General features: G+C 42.7%; 1 protein-coding gene across 13 annotated transcripts in view; it reads right to left on the bottom strand.

The window, feature by feature from the left end:
- The window catches only part of TRRAP (transformation/transcription domain associated protein), a 117745-nt gene that overhangs the window by 58789 nt on the left and 35152 nt on the right, over positions 1-23804 (bottom strand). For 7 of the 13 annotated variants that reach the window (XM_073215066.1, XM_073215067.1, XM_073215065.1 and 4 more), the window contains 13 exons: positions 13928-14127; positions 12418-12635; positions 12111-12308; positions 11253-11513; positions 10617-10778; positions 8262-8358; positions 6867-6988; positions 6370-6540; positions 4638-4706; positions 2325-2378; positions 2175-2195; positions 445-564; positions 92-211 (listed from right to left, as the gene is read on the bottom strand). In XM_073215066.1, the coding sequence (XP_073071167.1) occupies positions 92-211; positions 445-564; positions 2175-2195; positions 2325-2378; positions 4638-4706; positions 6370-6540; positions 6867-6988; positions 8262-8358; positions 10617-10778; positions 11253-11513; positions 12111-12308; positions 12418-12635; positions 13928-14127 (1813 nt within the window). The remainder of the gene's footprint in view (positions 1-91; positions 212-444; positions 565-2174; positions 2196-2324; positions 2379-4637; positions 4707-6369; positions 6541-6866; positions 6989-8261; positions 8359-10616; positions 10779-11252; positions 11514-12110; positions 12309-12417; positions 12636-13927; positions 14128-23804) is intronic. The other 6 variants (XM_073215071.1, XM_073215073.1, XM_073215068.1 and 3 more) reach the window with 3 other exon arrangements.

Raw genomic sequence — 23804 nt, forward strand, 5'->3', positions numbered from 1 at the left:
GATACTGAACAGTGAAATATAAATTTCAGATTTTCCCACACTGCTGACACAATTTGCAGGGACACCCACCTCCTATTTCTCTCGCTCTTACCATAAACATCCTGCTCCACTGGGGATCATTCAATGTCGCTTCCATCATGAAGAGCTCCACCGTCTGCGAGGGGTGCCGAGTCAGGAACTTGATCAGAGGCTCTCTGAATGGACTGCCAGCCTAGAAAATGTGTGATGAAAGCAGCATCTTCCCAGGGCTCAAGGCTTCCCCAGTCTACCAACCCAACACGGAAGAGCACGTTTCTCCCCCTCACAACCAGGATATGAGCACAGGCATAAGCAGATGTTAATATCTAGCATCTTTATACTGTTAGATAATCCATCAAAAATATAACAAAGTGAAAACATTATAAGCAACAGATAGGGGGAGAATCAGAATTAACTCTTAATTACCTCAATCAACATAGCCCGTTCTGTTTTCATCACAACCTCTAACAACGGCTTGACCAAGGTTTGAGGTGCAGCTGGGATCAGATGAAAAAGGTTTATAATTGCCGAACAGATTTTCATTTCCTGATGAAGAAAACCAGAAATTATAAAACAGGCCAATTAATTCACTAGCTAGAGATACTGACATCACTACAGATCCGACTACAGTCTAGCTACATTCTCAAGGCTAGCCACCGGAAGCAAAGAATTAACATGTAAGGGAACTACCTGCCCCTGGGCCTTCAGTGCTGCTGTCAGCGGGGAGCAGGGAGCTAACTGCATGTAACTGGTGCGACCGTGCTGCATCTGTTCTCACCAACACACAACACTCTGACACGTGTTGGAAGCAGGCTGGTGGTGGCCTACACTAGCCCCCCTCACGGAGGAGGCGATGATCACGTCCGTGGCCACGAGAGCATCAGGCTTCCCCTACTTTGTTGTGACATCACAGTGTCTTCCCAGTACACTAAGTTTGGAGGGCATTCATTTCTTCTGCCCTCAAAACTTAGCACAGAGAAAGTCATCAAAAAGACTTTAGGTATTTATCCTGGAAATTAAATATCAACATAAATAAACAACTGACCATGATGTTAAGTATTTGTCAATCAGGCCTAAAAATGAAGCTCAAAACTACTCTATTCAATCAAGTGAAAAATGTGATGTGCCAAGGATTTCATGCTTTTCAATGTGCAACAGCTCAGTGGCCCAGTTACTCTAATTCTAACTTTCTGTTCTCAGTTTTAGTTTCCATAATTTTGCGTCTATAATTCAAAGGAATTCTACATGGCCACAGGAAAGGGAAGACTCCCTGATGTGCCATCCTGCAGTGTGTATCAGGCTACCCATTACTGTAAGCATGGTAAAATGGGGAGGATAAACCCTAGTCACCAGGGACCACATCCCAGCCACATCCCAACTGCTGCTCAAAATGCCTCTTTAAGCAAAAGGCAGAACAGTGAGATGGGTAAGAAAGGAGAAAAATTAGCTCAGTGTAACCTGCATCCCACCTCTAGAGTTTTCTTCTAAGGAATTTCTGCGTCTTCAGACAGAGTAAATTGTATCCTGAAATTGTAACATTGTCATAATGGTGCTTTTTATATTGTGGTTTTCGTTTTCAAAGCACTGTCACAAAATCACTTCTTTTGGTCTTCACAACAGTGCAGAAGACAGGAAGGACAGATGTTATCATCCCCATTTTACAGAAGAGGGAAAGCTCGAAGTCTGTGCAAGGTCACAGCGTTGTGACTCCATCAGTGTGGGGCACGTGAGTGAGGCGCTGGGTCTGGGAGCGGAGGAGCCATGAGGTTATAAATTCAAGGCAGGCAGGCAGGCAGAGGGGGAAGGAGACACAGCTCTCAACTTCTGGCAGGTATAAAACATTCTTTGTGTGGTTTCCTCTCAAGAGATTGGATGTATGAGTGCACCATGAACCTTATAATAGCAAAACCCAGTGAATTTTAAACAGTGCCGAGGGACTGCAATTCTATTATTAGAGAACCAAAGAACTTAAACGTCCTAACAGAAAACATGCGTGGCACCCGGACAGTTCACAGCAACGGTACTAGTAGGACTCCGCCACAGACAGACGATACGCTCACTGCACTCCAAGGCACAAGGCACTCTGTCCACCACAGACCACGAGTCACAGCAAACCCACAACAACGACCCCCTCCTGCACTCCACTGAGTTCTCACCTCTACCCCTTCCATGGCAGGCTGAACCAAAAAAATTACAGCATGAAAAAAGGCAACGAAAAGGTAAAAGGGAAAGAAAAGAAAAGAAAAGGAAAGAAACTGTTCTTCACATTGCAAGTCATAAACTGACTTTCAATAGGTTGTTCTCACCTCAAACTGACAGAATGGAGACAAGGAACATCTCCCGCACTCGGAAATGCTTTCCTGAGGATGGGGAGGAAAATCATCTTTTTTCTATTTATGTTATTTACATTGAAACTTCCCATATACTCATACACAGTAAAGGTTACTGGGGTAAACAAGACAGTGAAGACACAAATATCAGAAAGCACACAGTAATTAACAAATGCTCAACAGCCAAGAATACACCTCCACCCTTCAGATGTCAGACACGGCCCTTCTGATAGTATCAAATGGGGTGTGTTTCTTCCCAAAATCATATTTTAAAAACAGGAATTTTGGAATTCTGGTTGAGGGAGAGGAACTGTAAGACCTTGGATGCAAAAACATTATAAAAAGTGCTTTGTTAGAGTGAATATAATTCAAGATCTTGTGTGCAGTGCTAAGACATTAAAATAAAAATTTATCTTTCCCAGCTAAAGTCAGAAGAATACCAAGTGGTTCAGCCCCATCAATTTAGGCATGTCTGAAGCCCCCACACCCAGAAGAGCCCACAGACCATGATACCACCCACTGGATACCCGGTTATCTTGCGAAGTGAGGGGGGGGGGTGTTTGTGTGTGTGTGTGTGTGTGTGTGTGTGTGTGTGTACAGACATGGCATTAACAGGTGGGCATCAAGTCTCCCCTCTAAGTTTGATGCCCAAAAGGCAGACCTTCCTAAACATGATGATGTGCAAAGCCCTGGTCATTGGGGCTACCTGACATTACAAGACCTTTTATTTTTTAGTCAACTATTTAACATGTCTTCACTTAAGAGATTCTCAACTGGGCAATGTTAGTTGGGGATTCAACCAAATAGGTACACACTACTTTCTAAGACTCATTCCCAATCTTGTGTAACATCCATAAAAAAATGATCAAAGCTCAAGAGCAAAAATGTAGTGTGGCTCCCAGCTGCAGTGACCCCAAATGCCATGGCCCAAGTCCAGAGCTGCAGAGCAGACGTTCCCAGGCTGCTTCTGGGTACACTCACACAGCAGCTAACATGTCTCAGCAGGAGCTCTCGGGCTTCAATCCCACAGCTCCACCGGCTAGGCCACCGCCCCTATCCTGCCTCCAGAGCACCCTCCAAATACCTGGCTGGGAAATTTCTCGATCTAAGGAAGTCATTCATGTGCCCCCTAGGTTTTTTAATGTTTATTCTAGAACTGACTATGTGTTTCAGAGAATTAACAGCTTATTATAAAACAAAACTTAAAATTTAGAGCAAAAATACCTAACAGATGAGAGACAGGGGAAAAGCAGAGGCACCTGTGCCTCAGAAGCTTAGGATTCTGAATTTAAAATACTGGCTTAGTTTTCTTTGCTGGCTGTTTGGAGCAGCAGGAGTTAAGATTTACATAAACAAAACACCTTAACACAGGATAGTCAAAATAAAGCATGATAAAGCCAAAAAGAAAAACTCAAGTTGGGATGAAGGGCAGCATCTGATAAATACACACAGGAGGACAAAAAGCCACGTGACTTTTGCCTCTGAAGAGCTACAGGACTTCCCCTATCAGGACCCGGCAGTACGACTGCACCGGGTGGTAAAGGGTACTGAGGGAAAACGCGATCCCACTGATAGGATAATAAACTTTAAAAATACTTTAAGAGGATATTAACATATACAAATAAGAGCAGATTTAAAACAATAAGAACAGTTTGTCTTAAGAGACCAAGTCTTTAATAACCAACATAGATACTTCAAAAGATTTAACTGAAGTGGTTTCCCTTCAAAGCCATAAAATGTGTTTTCAAGTACTGGCTATTTGATTCTTGTCAAACCACTGGGGTGGAGGAGGATTTAGAAACAGAAAACATATATGCCAGTATTTGTGATACTTTTTTACATGCTCCTTAATGCGTTATTCAGTCTTAAACTCTCTACTTAGCTTTTTGAGGCGACGATGACAGAAAGCAATGGAAAACGAGAGCTGAGGTGCACCACCATGCAAACAGCGGCTGCTAATAACAGCTAGAAACACACTTCACACACTTTAAGGCAAAACTAGTAAAATTGAAATACAACAATTCAAGCTTCCCAGAATTTTCACCAACAAAAACATCATATTAAATTGGACAAAAGGGAGACTTTAAAAAGCATAAAAAGGAATGTCCAACAATTAAGAGAAATAAAAGCAAAATGTAATGCAGATAAGTTATATTCAACAAGTTACATGGACTATAATCATGTAAGACTAGACTTCTGACCGGCATGTTAACTAAGAGCTCCAACACGCGCACTGGCAGCCGTGGCGCACGCAGGGCTGCCCTCCCCACAGACAAATGAGTCACTCACGTTTCCGTCGCTCCTCTGGCCCCCTTTATGGGTGAGGACCACCACTTCCATCCACTTTCGCAGATGTTGCTGTTGAAAAAGTATGCTTTAGACATATTTTTCCTCACAATAAGAGCATTTCAATTACAAAACACTGCTTTTTGGTGAAAACTCATACATAATTGTTCACTTCCATGTTTCAAGTGAGGACAGCAGTGTTTGCGTTACTGACAGGACACCCATCAGACGAGTGATGCTCAGTCACTCTCATCCAAGAATGTCAACACTCACTGCTTTTAGAGGGTTTTCAACCACTTCAAAGGCAGTTATGATGGCAGAGGAGTGGAAAAAACCCCCAACAAACCAGAAACACAAAACCTAAGTACTACATTTTAGGGAAGGACTCCCAGCCTTAGCTGGAACCTACAGGCTGTAAGTACAGTTCATTCTCTTCACACTGCTCTAAAAAAACCTGGGTAGGATGTGCACTGAGTGAATTCCCAGCTCACAGCAAATCTGGAGTGTGGTTGTAAAACAAACGAAAAACCCGTAAATACATCACTTCGGGTAGGCAGGCAAAGGCAGCAAGAAATGACAGCTGACAGAGGGAAGAGGCAGACTAATTTTTAAAGAGTTGAGTATGAAAGACACTGAGGACACACACACAGATCTCACTCATTATGACAGAGGCACGGAGATGCTAAGTGTATGTTTGATGTGTTCTGGTTAGGAAGTGACACAGTTTCATTTATCTTAACCATGTTTGTGAATGTTTCATATACATGTAAACTGGTAAGTATATATGGGTATTACATATACTTGGATGCTTAAAGGGAAGGAGTCTCCAATTTCAAAAATTACCTTCCCTGTAATACTTTATTTCCCAATTACCCTCTATCACTGGGGGCACTGCTTACAATTTTTAGGACCTATCATGCTACTATCAATTCTCAGGTGTTTTGGACATTGTTCATTTTGTAGGTTCTATAAATATGAAACCAGTATGTGAGGTAAAAAGGTGTGTGGTTTTCATATACATGTACACCTACACTCCATACGCACTGCATCTGTCTACTCACTCCTGCTCACAGCTGGGGGGAAGGTACGCCACAAACAAAAAAATACCTCTAGTATCTTAAGATGTCTACTGGCCAAAGGCTACTTAGGAAACATAACCATGAAAAGTAGAGGCAGTAACGCACCATGAAATCCTAAGTTAACAAGTTATTTATAAATGTGTTTACTAGAAGGAAAACCAAAGCGTAAGAAAGTTAACAGTTGAATGTCCTTCATATGCTTATACTTCAATTTAAACATCATCAAACAAATTATTTTATTTGCATTAATTATTTCCTTGGTGATTCTTAAAACCTGATGGCAAAAGACTGGACAATCTAGATGTTCTCCCAAGGGGGAGGATTAAATGAAGTGTGGCGTGTTCACATAATTAAGTATTATGTGGCCAACAGAACAAAGCAGCACTTCACTTTCTGATATGAAGTGACACCAAATAGAAAAAGCAAGATCTGTGGTATATCATGCTTCCTGTGGGAAATAAACACTGCACCCACGTCCTGTCACGCATGACCCGTAGGACACCATCCGCCTGGCAGGCTCTGGGAGGCTGGAGGATGGGCAGGAGGGGACGCTCTGCACATATGCCCTTTCACACCTTTTGGATTTTAGACCAGGTAAATATATCACATACTAAAAAAAGAATTTTAGTTTTCAAGTTTAAATGCACTTGGCTTACCATCATCTGATCGCAAAATTTATCATTGAAGGAGTTTGGGAAGAGCCTGGTGACCGAAGTCAGACGATTCACAACGTTCAGCGTCAAACTTCGATAATCCCCCAGCATCATCAACAAAGGTCGCATGTGGGTATGGATCTGATCTACTTCTATGGTAGCACCTTCTAAAAACTATTTAAAAAGGAAGGATACAAAGCAAAAGAGATAATGGAATATACTTTTAACAGAACGGAACTCATTCAGCTCTAGCAGCAAGTTTCTGTTTGTCTTGGGAGAATGGAGTATTATTCACATATATTCCAGAAGTTTATGGTGAAATGGGGAAGACCAGAATTACTGTTAAATATTTTAAAGGCTCAGTCTAACTGTGAAACAGGGAGAGGCATTATTATAAACCAGTGTGTATTAACCACAGGTAGACTTCCAGGTGTATGACAGAGTAAACAGAACTCCTAAGGCAAAATTCAGCCACATGCACACACGCCCCTCTTGCTCACCTTTCTCATACAGGCCTCCCCAGCCTCCTGGAGCTCACTGTTTGTGGAATTAAGGGCTTTGAAGAGTGCAGCAATGATCTTCTCTCTGGACTGAGGAAGGTAATTACAGGCAGCAAGTGCATCTTTAAGGAGAGAAATCAATACAATTTAATTATTGACCTGAAAATTATATGAAAAATTCCCTGAAGTCTCTTAGCAACCAATAAAAAAAAACAGTCACTAAACTGCCTTCCTAACATCTGGCCTCAAGAAAGACAAGAGAATGCATGGTCTTCTCACATGTTCAGTAATCTAAAAGGGACGTCAACAGCCTGCCAGAAAGGCCCTGATAAATCTTACACTGTCCAGATAGGAGGAGGAAGGGCTTGAGGGGGGAAGAAAGCAGGGCACTGGTACCTCTGTGCCCAAGATAGCCTCACACAGGGTGAGAGCAGGGCCGACCTGAGGGCAGGAATTTGTGGAATGAATGCAGAAGGCATGGCCCTGAGCCCTGGTGATGAAGGAAATGGACAGACAGCCCAGCTTCTCCCCACTATCCATGTCTAATCAGGCAGTCTATACCCAATCTGGAGGGTTAAAGGCTTTGAATATGCAAATATTCTTAGAAAGGGAGACACACCTCAATCCTCTGTTACTTAAGAGAGAACATTCTACAAAGAGAACTGCCCAGCTTAGCTAACAGGAATGCATCAGAAGCACCCCAAAGAACAGAACCCCACAGGAGAAGTGAGAAGCTGCCACGCGCCTCCCTTATCTGGCTGGCCCTGTCTTGATCACCCCAGCCCCATTCTTGAGCTCAGGTATTACGATCTGCTTCTCAGCTCCTCATCCTCTATTCAAGGAGGGTTCTAGCAGTATTTTATTAAGTATATAAAAATCAACAAAGAAAGAGGCAAAACCAACTAAAGAAAGTGTATTCGATATTTATTTGTCAAAAAAAAGGAAATGACTTTTTTTAAGTACAAGGGTGAGTATTGAGTGTATTTTCCTAAACTTTGCACAACTCTGCATTAAGAAATGACAACAGACATTTTTCATGAAAGCCTTGAAACAGGATTCTCAAATGCATCTGAATCATTAAAAAGTCTATAAAGGTTGTAATATATCTAGTTATATACACTGATTCAGAAGAAAATGGCAATATATGGATGGTATGGCAACTCACACCAGAACATTAGAGTCGTAAGTCAACTAGAGTAAAAATAATTTAAACCCTAACAATCTATATAATCCATTTAACATCTCATTATTAGTTTGATAAATATACACACATCAATTTTTGATCCCATCTTAAAAGGAACATAAGCCAGAAAAACAAAAAGAGACAACAAAAAAGGCCACAGTTTCCTTTAACTTTCATAACCAGCAACTTGCTTCAGATTTGTATTAACTTACTTAAAGCTGCGATTCGTAAAGGTACAAGTGACGGAAGGCTTTTATAACAGGGTAGCTTTGTTAAAGCTGAATCTTCTGCCTCACACAAATTCAGTAACTGCAAAAGACAAAATGATTTAATTTAGCCTGCTCTTATTGTGAAAACAGAATGACCTTGCAAATAAAAAAACACAGCAAACTTAACACACACGCCAGAACACAATTAACTGAAACTAAGCTCATAAAAGAATTTCAGTGTCAAGTGTGACTGAGCTTTATTCTAAAGCAAACTCAACCTCATTAGTGAAATAAATTCTTAGACACCTTCTTACCCACCCTGGCACTGAAACATATTTTTCTCTGCACAGAGGACCACTTTATTTAACTGCCAGTGCCAAGATGGCAGGACACCACCTCGTTCAGAGCTGCTTCCCAATGCCTCAGACCAGTGCTCAACAAATATACGAGCTGTAACTCAAATATTTGAGTGGTAATTTTTTTTTTTCAAGTACAGGAAAGCATAAAGAAGGAAAGTGGAAAGTCACTGGGAATACTGTAACTCAGAGATCCCACTGGTTATCTGTGTAGACATTTTCCCATACCATAATATATTTACATATCTACTATCTGAAATATCATATATGGTGTTCTATTACTATCTCCCCCTTTATTTACATCCTAGAAAAATGGTGTAGTCTTTGCCATTTTTTCCTGAAAGATTCCTAATTAGTAAAAGATTTAAAACAGCAGGGAAGGATATACAGTAAAATACACTTCAAACCACCACCCTACTGTGCTCGCCTAGGAAACTACCATTACTAGTTATTTGTAAGCCTTCAAAATTGCTCTCCTCATATATAAACACACATTAATGTGCACACATACAGGCACCTATATCTCTATCTCTTCTTAAAGAAAAGAGAAAGAGGGAGAGAAAAAATAAAAGAGAGGGAGAGGGAGAGAGGGGAAAAGTGTCAGTTACTTCAGTATAAAGCCATGTTCCAAACAATGCATGCACCGGGATCACCTGGGGAGCTTTTAGATGGTAGATTCCCAAGTCGGACCCCAAATCTACAAATCTACTTCTCCCAAATCTCCAGGGAGAAGACTCAAGAGTATCTATTTTTCATAAGAGCCTCATGTTTGCATAGCTGGTGCACTGATTAACACTTAGAAAATTAGTTTCATTCCCTGAGACTCATCACTCAACACTCTTAGGTTCTGATCTTTAAGCTGAGTGAAGAATTTTCCACACAGATTAAAATACAGACGCCCCTCTGGAGCCACCACAGGGAAGCCGCCCTCCTACCCTCTGATGCAACTCCTCGGCTCTGCCAAGCCATGCACACCATGGCTCTCGAAGGCGTGGCAAAGTCTGAGAGCGCACGGCTGGGCCATGTTATCATAGGACCCTCTGTGCCAAGGAACACTCAGGACTTAAAAAATTCCAGGTGGTGCACTTTTAATAATTGGAAATTCAGACTGAGCTTGGATCAGGAAGAATTCGTTTCCTTATAACTTTTGTCTTGGTTTATTCTGACAATGCCTCTAGGAGTATAACTGACGTCTTACAAAAATTTCAAATTGGGACTGATCACCAGACCATTATTGTATTCTAAGAATTAATGCTTATAGTTTGACTGTTATCTGTAATTTGTTTCTGTGTATCACTAACATCACTCCACTCTGGAATGTACAGTGACAAATATGTGTGAGATGCCACCAGCCACTGCCCACATGTTGGGTTAAGGAGCAAGTTAAGTCCATGCAACAAAATGAGAACCTGGCAGGACAGTGTGGTGAACTGGGGCCAGGCTCTAGAGGACATGGTTCTGATTGGAGCGCCTGGGCAGTGCTCTAGGTGTGTAACAAACCCCAAGCTGTTTCTCACCTTCAGAACAAGAATAATCAGTATCTGTACTTCACGGGGTGCCGTCAGAGCTAAATAAGGACATTCACGTGAATTAAGTTCTCAATAGTGCAAGGCACATTTAAGTGAGTAACAAATTCAATAAACCGGCACTTACTCTGAACCAGCCTGATTCCAGGCACCCAGCTGATGGGAGTGATTGAAAGAGATGTTTCTTTAGATTACAACTTTAAGGCTGTAAGGAGTAAGGCTCATCACAGAGGGCTAAGAGAGTTCTAAGGACTCAGAAAAGATGCCCATTTTGTTGAACACCTCCAGTCACCCTGCCCACCCTCTCCCCAGGGCCAGAACATACCTGTGCAGAGGGCTGTGCCAGGTGTGGCTGGCTACCTGCCGTTGCCACCAAGCCTTCCCTGCCTGCTGCCCGACTGGTCTCCATGCACAGAGACGGGCCACCAGACACACGCCATCACCATCCACACCACGCCGCACCGCCACCCCCCTACCTCTGTGTAGAACACCTTATGCTCCACCACGTTAAGGTCCATCGTGAAGAGCCGGGGCTGCAACGTGGTACAGAACGTGTTTCCCTCCATCAGGCCGATCTGTGCGTTGGCAGGCTGGTGTCTGAGCAAGTGCTTCTTAGGCGGGACCATGTCCTGGAGGACCTGGGGGAGGCACGGAGGAAGCACCACTAAGTGGCTGCCCCATCACAACATTCTGGAGCAACTGCCGGTCTGCAAACCCTAAGTGGGATGAAAAGATACCACAGCCGTCCTTCAATTAGGGGAGGCCAGGCATGTTTCGTGTACTGGAACTGGGTCATGGATGGGGAGTACGTGTTAGATGCACTGAATTCCTAGGTCCCAGAGTCACTTCTCCTAAAACAAACAAAATGAGAACAAAGCTACCAGACTGGGCTGCACAGACCGAGGAACCCAGTCTTCCTTTCTCTCAACACTGACTGATCTAGCCATGCATATAAACGCACAGTTTGCGTACCAGGGGTCAAAAAGAGCATGTAGAACAGCACTTTATCAAGTGGGCATAAAATCACACATACCATCTGCAAGTCAGATTTGAAGGGAGAAGTGATAAGGGTGTTGCTCAAGCTGTGCTACTCCCTGCGACAAAGCTCTCACCTCCTTATGGGGCTCCATTATGACTGTCACACTTTTCCCAGTGACCTGGGCCAACACCTGCAGTGAATGCATGGCCTGTTTTCTCACAGTGGAGTTCGGGGAGGTGACTTCTCGAACCAAGTCGTGGGTCACGTGGTGAAAAGACTTTTCTTGGGCTGCCACAATCTCTTCGGCTCTCTCCTCATCTCTCAGGGGCGTGGCACACCGCATCAGGAGCTGCTCCAGGGTGGTCTTGGCCATGGCCACCGCCCCATTGGACACCTGTAGGTGAGGGGGCACCTCAGAACGGAGGGGCAACGTGTCTGTGCACCTATGCCTCCTGCGCATTGGCCTGCCACAAACACCGCCCCTGGGGGTCCATGCCCCTCCCATCAGCTCATTTAACAAGATTACGTCGTCACCTCCACTTGGTCCATCAGGAGCTAAATCACCTTCTATAGGAAATTCCTGCTGGTCATTCAGGAAAGAAAACATGGATCTAGATGTTATCCTTGGGTAACAGCTAAGCTGACAATGCCTCCCACGTTCTATCTGCTTGGACTACACTGCAGATAGGTTCATCCAGAGGGTGACTACTATGGAAACTTTGGCACAGCGTGAACTCTTCAGCCCTATGGCAAGAATGAGCAGACGGGCAACTTAAGTGCTCCAGCCCATGGCTGTTCTTTATCAGGGCAGACAGGTATTTAGGTACCCAGCAAAAAGCCTACGGGGTTCTCATCTGTCCTGCTATGAGATATGCTGTGATGGATTCGAAGCTTCCAGAGGAGCATATTTACAGAATTGGCTCACATTATTCCTCAGGCAAATAAGCTTCTGGCAATAGCTTGGTTAGGGCCGGGGCTACCCGTTACCTACCTCTCCAGTCAAGTCCATCATGACAAAGAGAAGTGCTTTGAGGAACGTCTGCTGGTTCTGGAGAACCCAAGTGAGAGGAAGCCGCTCCATGAGAAACTTGATGGATACCACGCCCCCCAGCTTTGCATACCAAGCCTGTTCATAACAGCATGCACACAGGCGCTCCACGATGTAAGAAAACAGAGGCAGCTGGCACGCCTGGGAAGGGAAACAAACAAAAACCACCATGTGTTACCACAATCCCTAAACCACCCACTTCAGGCACAAACAGCCCCAAAATAAAAGACACACTTCAGTCCCTCCTCACCCTCTCCTTTGAGCCCAAGATGATACTCGCAACATCAAATATCACAGCTAGGGCCACCTCCCCGATCTTGCAAAGCTCCTTTTCTTCATATGCCATGCAAATAGCTATTGCGTCAATAAGAACCAAGGGATCCATTCCTTTCGACCCATTTTCTTCACTGTGAAACATGGCTGTGCTGGGCTGGCTGCCCACCTGGTAGCAAGGCAGCAAGAAAGGACCTGAAAGGAGAGGCAGAGGGCATGCAGGAGTTTATTTCCTAAACAGTCTTGTCAACCTCATTTTTGCCTTGGAGGTTAGGAGCTCAGTAAAAGGCAGCATGGGTACTTTAAACCAACATCTGTTAAACTTTAATTATTTGTTAACTAAATGGTCTGATTTGCACTACGGTTATTTTTCTGAATGTTTTCCATCTTCCACTATATTATTTTCAGATTTTGTCAGTCATAATTCAAAGCTGCCTTACTTTAAAATGATAACTGTACTCAGGTAATCTTCTTTTAAAAAGTCATTAAGTAGGCCACAGGGCACAGAACAGGAATGACTATGGGTCACATACTGGACATTCCTGAGAAGCAACAGCATCCAGCTGTGGGGCACAAGGCACACGGGCAGAGGACCATCTGCCTGTGCTACTCATACCTTGTGGGCGCCCAGCACCACCGCGCGACACGGGCGTTAACGGGCAGTGGGTAGGTCTGCTGTGCTGACAGTGTTAACACAGAAGAAACACTGAGAAACAACCTAAGTGTTAAAGTGTATAAACCTGATGGCTCTTCAGGGCCAAGAGGAGTTCAAAAGGGGAAGGTGCTACATGTTCTGCAATGTCCAGAGAAAGCTGCTCGTTGGTCTCGAGGGTGAAAGGCTTTGAGGACACAAACTGAAGTGGGTTGCTGGCCCATGCTGCTCCAGGAGGTGCAGAAATTGAGAAAATGTTCAGAAACTTATAAAGCAATCGGCAGTCCCACATTTTTATTATTTTACAAATACATCTGTCTACAGTGAATTAGAAATAAAAACAAAGGGACAGAATGGTTCTTTATCACCGAGAGCCTGAGAACCCCTGAAGCAGAGGTGAGCAGTCCCTTAAGGCAGGGGGACGGTAGGGATGGCAGATGGTGGTAGAGATCAGCACGGACAGGGGACTCAGATGAGCCACTGAAGAGTGGAGGGGAGATTGGGCCTTGGGAATGACCACCAGGGCCAGTCAGTGTGTGTGACCACCTGTGTCTGTCTTCCAGGAAGTGCCCAAAAATATTCAGCGCCCATTTTACATTAAAAACAAAGGCCCAAAATATTTAATTGGGTTTATTTTATACATAAAACTTACCAACAGTTAAGCTAATATAGTACCCATTGCTGAAATACCAGTTATCTTTTTCAATGTACTAAGTGGAAAATTAGAATACAAAGGCCAAAAACCAATCAGCCAAGCCCAGCTTCTCTGAAGCACTGGTGTTCTAAGTTTTGAAGTCCCTGAAGAAGGCAAATGCCACTTCCGCTGCCTGCTCACCGCACTGCTGGGCGACTGCTACCATCGTGTAGTGGCGGATCAAGCTGGCCACGAATGGCAGAGCGCTGGGCCGGAGGTCTTTAATGACGGCAGACATGAAGGCGCCAGTCAGAGCCTGCTCAAACGTCTTCCGCGCAGGAGTGTCCTGTGCTTTGTAGCGATGTGATATGATGACATTAGGTATGGTCTTTTCCGTAAAGCTGAAAGACAAATTAAATCCTTCAGCCCAATGTTGAAGCCCTGAGCTGATGATCCCCCATGGCTCATTATTTCATTTTCATCCTGCCCACTTTCCCTCTTGCTAAGATACGCCTGTTTGAGTTACCTCTTTCTTTAATTTCAGCAACACCTAAAATCAAACATGATGAACTTCACTATAAACATCTGTAACGAATGGTTCGAGACACCAAGTATGTCCTACCTAACACGGGTACAGGCAGTCAAATCCGAGTAAGTTACAGAATAGAGGCACATTCAGTATTTCCACAATTTTTTAATTGTAAGGAAGCTGACATGTGATTTTGACATTTTATTTTGGTCTTTTCTAATTAAGCCAAATAACTCCATCAGTGATCAAACATGGATAAAAAAAGCTATTATTTAAAGGCAGCTATACACCTATTACACATTGAAAAATCATTCCATGGGTATGGAATTAAATGGGGCTATGGATCTCATTGATAAAGCATTTATTACCAATGATATGAAACTAACTACAACCCAGGAAGTCAGACAGGGAAGTACATACCAAACATAAAGATAATAGTCAGCAATATTTTTTATTTTTATTATTTATTTATTTGTTTATTTTGGTATCATTAATATACAATTGCATGAGGAATATTATGTTTACTAGACTTCCCCCATCATCAAGTCCTCCCACAAACCCCATTACAGTCACTGTCCATCAGCATAGTAAGATGCTGTAGAATCACTACCTGTCCGTGCTGTACAGCCTTCCCTGTGCCCCTCTCCCCACACTATATATGCTAATCATAATGTCCCCTTTCTTCCCCCCCCCCACCAGCTTACCCCTCCCTTCCCACCCATCCTCCCCAGTCTCTTTCCCTTTGGTAACTGTTAGTCCATTCTTGGGTTCTGTGAGTCTGCTGCTGTTTTGTTCCTTCAGTTTTTGTTTTACTCTTACACTTCACATATGAGTGAAATCATATGGTACTTGTCTTTCTCCACCTGGCTTATTTCACTGAGCATAATACCCTTTAGCTTTGTCCATGTTGTTGCAAATGGTAGGATTTGTTTTCTTGTGGCTGAATAATATTCCATTGTGTATATGTACCACCTCTTCTTTATCCATTCATATACTGATGGACATTTGGGTTGCTGGCTTTTCTTGGCTATTGTAAATAGTGCTGCGATAAACACAGGGGTGCATATGTCTTTTTCAAACTAGGCTGCTACATTATTCGGGTAAATTCCTAGGAGTGGAATTCCTGGGTCAAATGGTATTACTATTATGAGTATTTTGAGGAATCTCCATACTGCTTTCCACAATGGATGAATTAATTTACATTCCCACCAGCAGTGTAGGAGGGTTCCCCTTTCACCACATCCTCACCAACATTTGTTATTGTCTGTCTTTTGGATGATGGCGATCCTTACTGGTGTGAGGTGATATCTCATTGTGGTTTTAATTTGCATTTCTCTGATGATTAGTGATGTGGAGCATCTTTTCATGTGTCTGTTGGCCATCTGAATTTCTTCTTTGGAGAACTGTCTGTTCAGTTCCTCTGACCATTTTTGATTAGATTATTTGCTTTTTGTTTGTTGAGGTGCATGAGCTCTTTATATATTTTGGATGTCAATCCTTTATTGGATCTGTCATTTATAAATATATTCTCCCATACTGTAGGATGCTTTCTTGTTCTATTGGTGGTGTCCTTTGCTGTACAGAAGCTTTTCAATTTGATGTAGTCCCAGTTGTTAATTTTTGCTTTGTTTCCTTGCCCAGGAAGATATGTTCATGAAGAAGTGGTTCATGTTTACGTCCAAGAGATTTTTGCCTATGTTTTTTTCTAAGAGTTTTATGGTTTCATGGCTTACATTCAGGTCTTTGATCCATTTCTAATGTACTTCTGTGTATGGGGTTAGACAATGGTCGTTTCATTCTCTTACATGTAGCTGTCCAGTTTTGCCCGCATCAGCTGTTGAAGAGGCTGTCATTTCCCCACTGTATGTCCATGACTACTTTATCAAATATTAATTGACCATATATGTTTGGGTTAATGTCTGGAGTCTCTAATCTGTTCCACTGGTCTGTGGCTCTGTTCTTGTGCCAGTACCAAATTGTCTTGATTACTATGGCTTTGTAGTAGAGCTTGAAGTTGGGGAGTGAGATCCCCCCTACTTTATTCTTCTTTCTCAGGATTGCTTTGGATATTTGGGGGTCTTTGGTGTTTCCATATGAATTTTTGAATCATTTGTTCCAATTCATTGAAGAATGTTGCTGGTAATTTGAGAGGGATTGCATCAAATCTGTATATTGCTTTGGGCAGGATGGCCATTTTGACGATATTAATTCTTCCCAGCCATGAGCATGGGATGAGTTTCCATTTGTTAGTGTCCTCTTTAATTTCTCTTAAGAATGTCTTATAGTTTTCAGGGTATAGGTCTTTCACTTCCTTGGTTAGGTTTATTCCTAGGTATTTTATTCTTTTTGATGCAATTGTGAGTGGAATTATTTTCCTGATTTTTCTTTCTGTTAGTTCATCATTAGTGTATAGGAAAGCAACAGATTTCTGTGTATTAATTTTGTATCCTGAAACTTTGCTGAATTCCGATGTTAGTTCCAGTAGTTTTGGAGTGGAGTCTTTAGGGTTTTTTATGTACAATATCGTGTCATCTGCAAATAATGAGTTTGACTTCTTCTTTACCAATCTGGATGCCTTGTATTTCTTTCTTTTGCCTGATTGCTGTGGGTAAGACCTCCAGTACTATGTTGAATAACAGTGGGGAGAGTGGGCATCCCTGTCTTGTTCCTGATCTTAGAGGGAAAAAAAGCTTTCAGCTTCTGTTAAGTATGATGTTGGCTGTGGGTTTGTCATATATGGCCTTTATTATGTTGAGGTACTTGCCCTCTATACCCATATTGTTGAGAGTTTTTATCATGAATGGATGTTCAATTTTGTCCAATGCTTTTTCAGCATCCATGGAAATGATCATGTGGTTTTTGTCCTTCTTTTTGTTTATGTGGTAGATGATGTTGATGGATTTTTGAATGTTGTACCATCCTTGCATCCCTGAGATGAATCCCACTTGATCATGGTGTATGATCTTGATGTATTTTTGAATTTGGTTTGCTAATATTTTATTGAGTATTTTTGCATCTATGTTCATCAGGGATATTGGTCTGTAATTTTCTTTATTCATGGGGTCTTTGCCTGGTTTTGGTGTTAGAGTGATGCTGGCTTCATAGAATGAGTTTGGATGTATTCCCTCCTCTTCTATTTTTTGGAAAACTTTAAGGAGAATGGGTATTATGTCTTTTCTGTATGTCTGATAAAATTCCAAGGTAAATCCATCTGGCCTGGGGGTTTTGTTCTTGGGTAGTTTTTTGATTACCGCTTCCATTTTGTGGCTGGTAATTGGTCTGTTTAGATTTTCTGTTTCTTTCTGTGTCAGTCTTGGAAGGTTGAATTTTTCTAGGAAGTTGTCCATTTCTCCAACATTTTCCAGCTTGTTAGCATATAGGTTTTCATAGTATTCTCTAATAATTCTTTGTATTTCTGTGGGGTCTGTCATGATTTTTCCTTTCTCATTTCTGATTTTGTTAATGTGTATTGACTCTCTTTTTCTCTTAATAAGTCTGGCTAGAGGCTTATCTATTTTGTTTATTTTCTCGAAGAACCAGCTCTTGGTTTCATTGATTTTTGCTATTGTTTTAGTCTTCTCAATTTTATTTATTTCTTTTCTGATCTTTATTATGTCCCTCCTTCAGCTGACTTTGGGCCTCATTTCTTCTTCTTTTTCCCGTTTCAATAATTGTGACTTTAGACTATTCATTTGGGATTGTTCTTCCTTCTTTAAGTATGCCTGGATTGCTATATACTTTCCTCTTGGAACTGCCTTTGCTGAGTCCCACAGAAGTTGGGGATTTATCGTATCGTTGTCATTTGTCTCCATATATTGCTTGATCTCTGTTTTAATTTGGTCATTGATCCATTGATTATTTAGGAGCATGTTGTTAAGCCTCCATGTGTTTGTGAGCCTTTTTGTTTTCTTTGTAGAATTTATTTCTAGTTTTATGCCTTTGTGGTCTGAGAAGTTGGTTGGTAGAATTTCAATCTTTTTGAATTTACTGAAGCTCATTTTGTGGCCTAGTATGTGGTCTATTCTGGAGAATGGTCCATGTGCACTTGAGAAGAATGTGTATCCTGCTGCTTTTGGGTGTAGAGTTCTGTAGATGTCTGTCAAGTCCATCAGTTCTAGTGTGTTGTTCAGTGTCTCTGTGTCCTTACTTATTTTCTGTCTGGTGGATCTGTCCTTCAGAGTGAGTGGTATGTTGAAGTCTCCTAGAACTAATGTATTGTATTCTATTTCCTCCTTTAATTCTGTTAGTATTTGTTTCACATATGTTGGTGCTCCTGTATTGGGTGCATATATATTTATAATGGTTATATCCTTTTGTTGGACTGACCCCTTTATCATTATGTAATGCCCTTCTTTATCTCTTGTTACTTTCTTTGTTTTGAAGTCCATTTTGTCTGATACAAGTATGCAACACCTGCTTTTTTATCCATACTGTTTGCATGAAATATCTTTTTCCATCCCTTGACTTTTAGTCTGTGTCTTTGGGTTTGAGGTGAGTCTCCTGTAAGCAGCATATAGATGGGTCTTGCTTTTTTATCCATTCTGTTACTCTGTGTCTTTTGATTGGTACATTCAGTCCATTTACATTTAGGGTGATTATTGAAAGATATGTACTTATTGCCATTGCAGGCTTTAGATTTGTGGTTACCAAAGGTCCAAGGTTAGCTTCTTTAGTATCTTACTGTCTAACTTACCTCGCTTATTGAGCTATTATAAATATAGTCTGATGATTCTTTATTTCTCTCCCTTCTTATTCCTCCTCCTCCATTCTTTATGTTAGGTGTTTTATTCTGTTCTCTTTTGTGTTTGTTTTGACTGCTTTGTGAGTAGTTGATTTTGTTTTTTGCCTTTAGTTAGTATTTGGTGGGTTTACTTTCTTTGTTGTGATTTTATTTTCTCTGTTGACATCTATTTAGCCTTAGGAGTGCTTCCATCTAGAGCAATCCCTTTAAAATATCCTGTAGAAGTGGTTTGTGGGAGGCAAATTCCCCCAACTTTTGTTTGTCTGGGAATTGTTTAATCCTTCATATTTAAATGATAATCGTGCTGGATTCAGTATTCTTGGTTCAAGGCCCTTCTGTTTCATTGCATTAAATATATCATGCCATTCTCTTCGGGCCTGTAAGGTTTCTGTTGAGAAGTCTGATGATAGCCTGATGGGTTTTCCTTTGTAGGTGACCTTTTTTCTCTCTCTGGCTGCCTTTAATACTCTGTCCTTGTCCTTAATCTTTGCCATTTTAATTATTATATGTCTTCGTGTTGTCCTCCTTTGGTCCCTTGTGTTGGGAGTTCTGTGGGCCTTCGTGGTCTGAGAGACTATTTCCTCCCCAGGTTTGGGGAAGTTTTCAGCAATTATTTCTTCAAAGACATTTTCTATCCCTTTTTCTCTCTCTTCTTCTGGTACTCCTATAATGCAAATATTGTTCCATTTGGATTGGTCACACAGTTCTCTTAATATTCTTTCATTCCTGGAGATCCTTGTATCTCTCTCTGCCTCAGCTTCTCTGTGTTCCTGTTCTCTGATTTCTATTCCATTAACGGCCTCTTGCACGTCATCCAGTCTGCTCTTAAGTCCTTTCAGAAATTGTTTTATTTCTGTATTCTCCCTCCCTACTTGCTCCTTTAGCTCTTGCATATTTCTCTGCAGGTCCATCAGCATGGTTATGACCTTTATTTTGAATTCTTTTTCAGGAAGATTGGTTGAATCTATCTCCCAAGGCCCTCTCTTGGGGGTTGTCTGGGTAATTCTGGACTGAACCAAATTCTTCTGCCTTTTCATGACGACAGAGGTAGCTGTAGGCAGGTAGCGCATGTGTCAGCTGGGAGAAGAAAGTCCTTTCCTGTTTGCTGGTCACCTTGCCCTTCTCCACTGCCTGTGTTGGTTACCTGCACTCCTGGACCAGCCTCTGGATTAATCCCCTAAGCTGCTATGGGTGGGGTCGCAGTCAGGGTGCCCAGTGCCCTGCAGGGAGTGGCAGGCATGCCAGGTGTGCTCTCCTGCAAGAGAGGTGCCTCTTTGCACCTTGCCCAGCTTTCTTCTCCCTGCGCCAGGCAGCTGTGCGCTGGCAGCGGCCTTTGGATCTGGCCCGGGTGGCTGCATGTCGGGAGGAGATTCTGGGAGGCTGCTGGGGGCGTGGCCGGTCCCAGGCTGCTCTGTCGCCACCACAGACACACGTGGCCGTTCCCAGGCTGCTCCGCTGCCGCCGCAGGCACATGCAGCTGCTCTCCGGCTACTGGGCCACTGTGTCGGGGGCCGTGCCAGCCAGGGGAATGACTGGCAGGCTGATTATCGCCGTGAGTGGCTTCAGAGCTGTGCTGCTAGCCAGAGGGTTAGGGCTCCTGGAGTTCCCTGGGATTCTCAGCTGCTGGGCTAAGTGTGCCAGGACGCTTCCGTCTAGCTGTGAGGTCCCTGTCCCTTTAAGACTTTCAAAAAGTACTCGCTTTTCTTTTGTCCCAGGGAAGCCGGTTGCGGGGACCTGCTCGCAGGTTTTGCTTTTCTTTTTCTCTAATATCCAGCACACCATGCAGTGTGTGTCTGCGCTCCTGGTGCAGATTACTAGGGCTGGTTGTTTATCAGTCCTGGGCTTTCACTCCCTCCCCGCTCTGACTCCTTTCCTCCCACTGGAGAGCTGGGGGTGGGGGGGCGCGCTCAGGTCCCGCTGGGCCGTGGCTTGTATCTTACCCCCTTCATGAGATGCTGAGTTCTCACAGGTGTAAATGTAGCCTGGCTGTTGTCCTGTATCTTCTGGTCTCTCTTTTAGGAATAGTTGTATTTGTTGTATTTTCAAAAATATATATGGTTTTGGGAGGAGATTTCCACTGCCCTACTCAAGCCGCCATCTTGGCTCCTCCTCTCTCAATAGTCAGCAATATGTTTTACACTATTAGGTTCTTTCAACCTTGAACAGCTCCAGTTTATAGAAATTTCTTTCTATGACAACAACTCTGCCTCTAATTTTTACCCACTCTATCTGGTTCTGCCTCTGGAGCTAAGAAAATATATCAGACCCTTCATTTATACATCAACATCTTCAAGCAGAGAAAGCGTGGTCACATTCCCTCTCCACACCTGAATGCCTTCTCTGCTCTCTGTCAGTCCTGATCATACTCTTTAACATACTACTGGCATCGCAGTGCCTAGAACAGACATCTCAGTCCTCCTGTTCCTGCAATCTGCTCTTCCCCAGTGTTCCTGACACCCTGTCAGTGGCACCTTTGGCTTAAGCCAAGAAAACTGCAGTCAGCTAGAGTTAGATCCTTTCATCCACTTCCTGGGACACTCAGAACCCCAGCCCTCCCTGTGACCTCCTGAAGCCCCACACAGCCCTGCCCTCCCCACGGACCACTCCAGTATCACTAGGCTCTGGCTCTGCCCGTTGGGTTTCTTTTTTCGTGCTTGCTGTCTGTCTCGGCCACCAGAATCATGTTTCCTGGAAGCTAGCATGCAGTCCCTGTACGCAAACCTTGGACAGTACTTGGTACTAGAAGGTACTCAATCTACTACAGCAGTGTCAACAGAGGGAGATGGAGAAAGGACAGTCTGTATAACAAACGCATACTGGATATCCAGAAGGCAAAAATCAAACAGACCCCCACTCCACACTGTCCACAAAAATCAGTTTGAGAGCCTGAAGACTGAAATATGAAGGACAGAGCTACACAGCTTTCAGAAGAGAATACAAGAGTAGCTTCATGGCTAGGATGTAGGAAATGATTTCTTATGAATGATGAAGAAAGCACTATGCAAAAGGAAAGACCTATCAATCTGACCACAGTAAAATCATGAACTTTTATGTATCAAAAAATTCAGCTGAAAGGCTTAGAAACAATGCACCCCACTGGCAATGAGCATTTCTCCAACGAGCCCTTCCTTCCTTCAAGGGGGAATGGCAATTCTGAGACTGGACAGAGAAGGCACAGGGGAGTCAGAAACACCCTGCTGAGCTAGAATGGAAGTGCTCCACACTGATGGGGCTGTGCCAAGGGGATACAGCCGCCCGTGGAGCGGCTCTCCTGAAGCTTGCTAGGTCTGCACAATTTGATCAAAATCATAATCGGCTGTCATCTACTAACATAAGAATCCATCGGTCTACCTGCTATACACACATTATTAAAGAAGGGGGAAATGTTCTCCTTTACTAAAAAAGGGAAACTGGAAATAGGAAATCTCCATGAAAAGAAAAAAAAAAAAAATCCCTACAGTGGAGTACTATGCAACAATGAAAAGGAGCAGACTGCTGACTATACATTGTGGATGAGCTCAAAAGTATTAATGCTACAGGAAAAAAGCCAGACACAAGAGACCACATATCGCATGGTTCTGTTTTTATGAAATGTCCAGAAAGGGCAGATTTATAGAAACAGAAATAAATTAATGGTTGCCTGGGAAGGGGAATGGGGATTAACTGTAAGTGGACATTGAGGGATTTGATTTGGGGGATGAAAATGGTCTAAATCTGATTTACATTTGCTACACTCTACAGGGTACTAAAAATCTGGAATTGAAGTGGATGAATTCTGGATATGTAAAGTACACTTCAATGAAGTTAAGAAGAAAGAAAACCACCATTCTGTAATTGTCATACCAGCACTCGTATCAGAGAGACTCATGAGTGACTACTATAACCAGGAGATGAAGTGTGATGAGAGACAGGACCATTCATACAGTCTCAACCTTCCTCTCCACCAACATCTGTTATTACAAGGAGCAAAATAATAACCTGATGGTCGAGACAGGACAGACACTCTCTCACCATAGAGATGAGCCAACACCAATTGCTGGTGTGACTGGGGGGAAGAACACCTGCATGGGGTTTCTTTCAGACAAGCAGTCTGAATCTAATCATGATGACACGGGCAAACCACACTAGGGATATTCTGCAAAATAACTGGTCTGTATTCCTCAAAAATATCTATGTCATAAAAGACAAAGAAAGGCCAAATAACTAGTCTACTTTTCTATGAAGTTATCTATTTCATTGAAATTTTTAAATTTATTGCCAAAGTAGTTGCTCAAAACTGCTTTTTTTTCCAATGTCTGACACATCTGTAATGGCCACTGCATTTTTTGTTTCTGAAACTGGGTATTTCTGCCTCCATGTCTTTCCTCTGAGGGAGTCCTGCCAGAGGCTTTCCCATTTTATTACCCTTTCAAGGATCAACTTTTGGACTCAAGCCATTCTATTACACATTTGTTTTCCTGTTTTGTTTATTCTTCTTGTCCTTTTTGCTTACTTAGTTGTATGTTTTCTGACTTTTAAAACAGAATTTAGCCCCATCTTCAACCTCTTTTCTCTCTTGCTTTTTCACAGCCTCATGCAGGTGTAAACTACGTGCTCACGAGCTCAGCAAGTTTCAGCTGGGTTATACAGATGTGCAGCCATCACCATAGTGCGATTTAACACGTCACCCTGAGAAGGTAATCCCTACCCCCACCCCCAGGCAAGCACTGATCTACTTTCTGTCTCTGTAGTTCTGACTTTTTTTAGAAACATCACATCGACAGAACAACATAGTGCACAGTCCTGGGTTTGGCCTTTTGCCCAGCACA

Source organism: Manis javanica, chromosome 10 (genome assembly GCF_040802235.1).
Source record: "Manis javanica isolate MJ-LG chromosome 10, MJ_LKY, whole genome shotgun sequence".
Lineage (NCBI taxonomy): Eukaryota > Metazoa > Chordata > Mammalia > Pholidota > Manidae > Manis > Manis javanica.